Raw genomic sequence first — 6,665 nt, forward strand, 5'->3', positions numbered from 1 at the left:
AGGCAATTAACAACAAATAACGTAATCAGCGGAAGACAATACGAATTACATGGTGTGCCCCTTTCATCGTTAATACAATGCAGCTCCACAGTTTGATGATAGTAAATTAATATTTTGGTCGTTGTCTGCTATAGGCTGCAACAAAGCCTACTCTCAGAGATAAACCACTTAGGAAATGCTATTCTGAGCCTGCAGCTGCTCCTTCTTCTGTAAACATGGTGAATTAAACATGAAAAAACAACAGACAAGTATCAGATGAAGAAATTGTCAACTCATGGAAGTAAAGTGGTCTGTGTGTATTATGAACTCGGTGCAGTCACTTGCAGGTCCTTCATCATAATCGTAATAGTGATTCTTTGAAATGAGGGGCCATTGGTAGTCCAAGTGTAGTACCATATAAGGTTGAAAATGCATTTTACAAATATTTTAAATGAAAATACAGTTGAACTGTATTATTACGATGAAAATATCCGTTGGTAACTGTCCTTGCAATTCGAAGTGGTTCCCTTTGATGAAAGAATGACAGAAAGAAAGCACCTGGTAGAATCATGTCAATGTGTTCCTGGAACCTTTGAAACTTACTGCAATCCAAAAGTAAAATTTGTTTAAAAGTAGGTGCCATATTTACACTGTTTATAGTCTGCCGTCCATTTGCTGGAGAATTACTCATCACAAAATGGCAGCCGTCTACAGAGTAATTTAGCTACGAAATTCCCTTTGGTTGGGGCTACTTGGTACAGGGTATCCTAAGACTGTACCTTTTAGCTGAAGCATTAGGCAATTCTGCATTGGTTTAAATCAAAAAGTCTCTTCCGCGCTTGCTTTTTAGCGTGATTTACTGCAGTCCTGACAGCACATTCAAACACCTGCTGGACTCCCCTGTTACTCAGAGCAGAGCACTCCAGGTAACCCTTAGCTCGCAAATCCTGTGCCAGACGTTTCCCATCCACAGGGTTGATGCAAGACAAACGAAGAGGTCCCATCTCGCGTTGGTCCGTCTGAGTGGCTACCACTATTACCGGGGTCTTTGGCAAATTGCTCCTCACTTCAGAAATCCACTTATGCCTCAAACTCAAGAAGGAGTTGTGGTTGGCAACAGAGAAGCACATGAGCACTACGTCTGCCTGCTGGTACGAGATGGGGCGGATGCCTTTGAAAGCCTCATTTCCAGATGTGTCCCAGAGGCCTAGGCTGATCTGAATTCCATCCATGAAGACATCAACCCCTGTGTTTTCGTATACAGTGGGTCTGTATGCATCTGGGAAGGCTTCTGAGGTAAAGCGCACCAGCAGGGCTGTCTTCCCTACTGCAGAATCCCCCACCAGCACACACTTAATTGAATCCATCCTCAATGTAGTGCTTCAATGAGTCAAAGTTGGTCAGCAGAAACATGAAAAAACACTTAGAAGGATTGAACAAGACGTATTATTTTCTTGACTAATCAAGTGTTTCTCCAAAACAAATATACATGTTTTCTGTACTTAGATCTTTGCTTCGGTTCTCTATCTCCAATCAAATATGGTCACCTAAAAGAAAGAAAAAAATAGTCAGTGGAAAATGTGATCCATTAATGCCTACCAGAGATGTATGATTAGTTCCATTGAAAAATTGCTATCAGTTTTATGCATGTGAAAAATGTTTAACAATGTACACCTACAGAAAACACATTGCAAATTATTTGGTCAAACATTTGCTTAAAAAACAAAAAAATGAAGAACTCATCCTTGCGTTTAAGAAATACAAGCTTTTCGCCAGGAATATAAATACTTGGGGGTCTATTTACTAAGTTTTAGTGTCGTGTTTGTATCACAAAAGTGACACAAAATAATATTAAATCGTTTGGCACTAATTTATTTTCCAGTGCTAAACTTGTTTAGCGCTAGATAATTACTCTAAAGTTGCGCAAAGCAGCACATAGTGTTGCTTTGCATTACTCAGCTCCAAGGGGGAATACCATGGCGAGTGCATGGACGTTCCCATGCAACCATTAAAGGTTTCTGACGCTATGCCCTATTGACTTAAAAAGTAGACAAAGTTTAGCATCAGAAAATAGCACCCATTTCAGATAGGTGCTATGAAAGAGAAATCCTTTTTTTCTCCTTTATTTTCCACCTTTGCATGTGAGCTGCACTGTATAGTACACATACAAAATGGGAAAATGCTTAAAGTTAGTCTAAGCACAGTATTTTGCACTGGAAGGGTATCCTGGTACAAACCCTATGGTAGACTCATGGAGACACCCTTGCACTATGGTGCAAAGGTGTGTCTGTGGTGCACGGCCACACATTTCTGCGCCGGTGTTAAGAAGAGGAGAGGAGAGTGCCATATTACTGCAATTATGCCACTCTCCTGCTCTCTCCTTCTCACGCAGCGCAGTGCAGCATTTGTGGCTGCTGCACTGTGATGCGTGACAAACTGATCCGTGAGGGCTAAGTACACAAGAGATTTCCAAGCTATCTATATGTGATAAATTCACATAAAAAAATAAAATGAATTTAAATGAACATGCAGAGGAAAAGATGATGTAGTAAATTCGGTTGATGGATTATCTTTCAGATTTAGGCCCTCATTATGATTTTGCGGTCCCACCACAGGACCACCAAAGCTGCGGGGAGAACGGCACCTCCATGGCAGTGACGCCCCAGAGCGTATTACAATGTTCCTGCCGGGCTGACCGGTGGGAACATTTCGATACGCATTCCTGCCGGGCTGACCGGTGGGAACAGTGCTAGAATATTGGCCTTGGCTCCTTTAAGGAAGCCGAGGCCAATATCCTAGCACTCCAGCACCTTCGGAATGCTCACTGTCTGCAAAGTGTAAAGCACACAGTGGGTGTGGGCATGGGCAGTGCAGGGGCCCCCCTCTGGCCCCTGTCACTGGCTTTCCACCCGGTTGTAATCAGCCAGGCGGCACTAGTTCAGCGCCGTCCCGGCTGGTTACAACCCCGACCGCCATCACCACGTCGGGAACCATGTTCCTGGCAGGGATGGCGGTCTTTAGGCAGGTCCGCCCACCAAGCTTGTAATTTGGCAGTCGGACCACCTGGAGTGGTAATGAGACCCTTAGTGCTTCTTTCAGAACCTGCAATGTTTTCCATTACCACACAGCTCTAAGGCAGGTGCATGGTATTTCTTCATGAAACATCAATTTCAACTCATAAATAAGATCTTTTAAAATGAAACCCATAAGTGCTGGTCTTCTCTACAACATGTCCCAGCTATACGTGTAGCACTTCAATTGTAATATTTAAAGATTTACAACTATAGATAATTTATATAGATAACAATAAGAATGCATGATTTGTGTAAGGATATATGATGTAAAAGTGAATAATGCATTTGCATAAAAAAATATGCCACTAAGCCCACATTTATCAAGAAGTCGCGCAACACAGCAAGTAAAGTTGCTACGCTGTGTTGTGTGAATGGGAGAGAGCAGAAAAGCACCATATCAAGTAAGTTGTGGTGCTGTTCTGCTCTCTCTCCTTCCACCAACACAGACACCCGTGTGCCATATTGCAAGGGTGTCTACATGGTGGTAAGCAGAATTTATGTACAAGAATGGGACCTTTCCCCATACCTAAAGTGTGCTTTAAGGTCTTTCCCAGCTGATACGTGATATTCTTTAACATAGGATCAATTTAAAAAGAGTAATAAGGGCTAATGATTCCCCAGGTACTGATAGGCATACTGCTTTTTCACGATTGTCTTACATAAGCAATTGCCTCATTTTTACAGGTCATTTAGGATGAAGTGCATATCTTTGGGACACTTCCAATATCACAGTTACAGCCTGGGACTGTCTTATTTGTTACAAAATGGAAGGATAAACACTTATACAGTTTGCACCACACTTGTTTATGTAATATATTAAGATAATAAAGTTGTGCTATAACATTGACAGCTAGATTACAATAGGTGCTTCCACGCTTTTTAGAAGATGACCAGAAAAGCCTCTTACTGGGTCGAAAATGTTACAAACTGCTTACAAAGAATATGATATATCGTGGAGCCACGATGGGGATTGTACAAACATGGAAATGCTGTGGGCTTTATAGAGACATGTGACACAACACTTTGGGATTTTGTGGGAACTGTGTTGAAGACATCAGGTTTTGGCACATTGTTCATTTAATGGCGTAGGTACCCTTAATAACCTGGCAACCTGCTTACATATAAATCATTTGACATTAGCCACCACTAGGTCAGAGAATGACAACTGCCAGGATTGTCAGCTCACACCTTTACAATTTGATTTGACAATGAAGCTTCTTGATAATCAATGCATTTGCATATCATCAGTTTCTAGAGATTTGATAGGCAAGCTGCAACCATAAATATTCGGTGTATGGTGGTGATTGCCTTATTTTTCAGAAAGAACATTAAGAAGGCATATGAATCATGTCTTAGATTTGATATTTAATTTTGTACAGATTTCATGATTGAGCTTAAAAATTGAGACACAGACAATACCTACCACAAAATACTTTATCTCAATAAACATGATAATTGAAAACTTACTATTGGATAGCTTGCTATATTTGTTGACACACGTGTACTACAAAGAAGCAAGGCATGCGGGTGGATGTCCCTCGGACAGTAAGAGTAACAAAATCAAGATCCAGCAGAAGAGAGGTGTGTTGTTTGTGAACTTCACAAGGCAGCCTTGGCAGTACTTCCATACGTTTGGGAAGGGAGCACTACAAAAGTTAATTTGATAGAAAGCAGAATACTCAGGAACCTGGGCTCTGTGAGGCAGGGCACCTAATGACCATCACGCAGAGTGAGAATGAAAAGTCCTCATGTCACATGAGGTGAGCAACCAGAAATGACCACTTTACATCAACACGCAGCATCGTAGGATTTACGCTTTAGGAATATGCAGGCTTCGTTCTAACACATTTTTAGAGTGCTTTAGAAGGAGCTGCTGTTTCGGCTTTAAAGTATACAACCAATCTGACACAGAGTTATTAAATATGTTGTATCAATACAAATGATATGTGAAACAATACCCGTCCATCTGAAGGGACCAGATGCTGGTACCACTGCCAGAAAAACATATAAAGCAGTACAGAGGGTAATCCTGTAATCCACCAATTACTTGGCATCCCATTCTTCCACCTCAGGCGGGTACATAACTCTGAAAGGAAATTCATCTTTACAACTTGAAATTCCTTAATAATAAAAAATATGATTCTCGGACCTTGGAACTCACTGCCCTACTAATGTACACCTGGCTATCGCCTTTACAGAGCTCAAAACTAGAATAAAGAGCCATCCACTAGCTTGTATGCTTAGATGGGATCCATTACAAGTGGGCTGGAATTTGGTGCAGTATTCTCAACCCCCTAAACCACTAGCACCTTTCCTTGTCCTTCGCCATTTCTGCATGCTTTTTTCCATTTTCGGTGGGATTTTAGATCATTTTGCCTTCTTTTAGCAGGTGAAGTGTCCAGGTGAAAACCTAGGGCCCAGGCGTTTTCGCAAATCTTGTAATCCCGAATGGGCTGATAAAACCTTTTACCTGCTCTATCGGGATTAAGGGCCCACACATAATAAGGCCTTTGCATTTCCCTGCTCCTGCCCTTCTCACTGGATGTTAAACTATGTTCTCCATTGTTTGTTGAGCGCTATTGGACCCTGGCTCAAAGAAGTATCCTAGAAGAACTAATTAAGATACACAGTTTTGGGGCATTATGTCAGACAGCCACGGAATGATATCATCTGTCATACAGGGTAAATTCTAATGCGTTTTTGAACTGCTACAAAGAGGCAAACTATACCTATGCCATATGGTTCTCAGGTAGATGAGATGCTCTTCGGGTGCTTCTGTGTGACCTTTTTCTAGAAAAAAGTAATTGGTGGAATGTGTAAATTCTATTCAGCCATCGGTAATTACTCACAGAAACATGCTAGCCCACTGAGTTTTTACACACTAGACCACTCTACACAGACATTAGCCAAATACAAATCAGGCTTGGTCCTGCTCCAATAGAAACAGTCCACCCCGAACTTTCATGCAACGGTATTTCAAAGGGGACCACTTTGTACTTTGTTTTTTTTAATTGTTTTGTAAAACAGTGGCTTGTGATCGGTTGCCATCTCATCGCACTGTAGGTGGGTGATTCATTTGTGTATATGCCTCCCCTGCGTGGTTGAAACAGCAACTGAAGTTGTAGAGGTGTGACACTGTCTTTATAGCATGAAAGTTCTAGTGGGAGCAAAAGATATATTTTTAAAATCTATAGCAGATTGTCCTGAGGGCCCTGCGTCCTCTGCAGGCTTTAGATATTGTTTAATAATGCAGTATTAGGGTCTCCCATATCCCTGGGGAGAGTTGACGCATGAAGAGATATGGAAGACTAAATCTGCTATCCCCGGGACTTTTGCTGAATCTACCACTGCGATTCATAGTAGTTTGCCGTTTTTTTGCTGATTTGCCAATGCTGGGTAGCTACACCTTCCCCTTCTCCTCTACCCCCATTCACACTAAAAAATACATACTAATACCAGGGACTTTTGAAGAATCGTAGAGACCAGGAAATGAAAAATAGGAGAAGGACATGAATTCCAAGCATTATCAAATTGCAGAAATTTATGCAAGATGTATTCATGATAGTGAACTATCGGTGTGCAGCTTTTCAGGTGACATGAGCTATTTCTCAA

General features: G+C 41.5%; 1 protein-coding gene across 1 annotated transcript; it reads right to left on the bottom strand.

The window, feature by feature from the left end:
* Positions 1–634: 634 nt before the first annotated feature.
* On the bottom strand, positions 635–1,465 carry RHOH (ras homolog family member H). Its single transcript, XM_069202006.1, has one exon. The coding sequence runs from the start codon at positions 1,344–1,346 to the stop codon at positions 774–776; it is 573 nt and encodes a 190-aa protein (XP_069058107.1). The 5' UTR covers positions 1,347–1,465; the 3' UTR covers positions 635–773.
* Positions 1,466–6,665: the final 5,200 nt, after the last annotated feature.

Source organism: Pleurodeles waltl, chromosome 1_2 (assembly GCF_031143425.1).
Source record: "Pleurodeles waltl isolate 20211129_DDA chromosome 1_2, aPleWal1.hap1.20221129, whole genome shotgun sequence".
In the NCBI taxonomy this organism is placed as follows: domain Eukaryota; kingdom Metazoa; phylum Chordata; class Amphibia; order Caudata; family Salamandridae; genus Pleurodeles; species Pleurodeles waltl.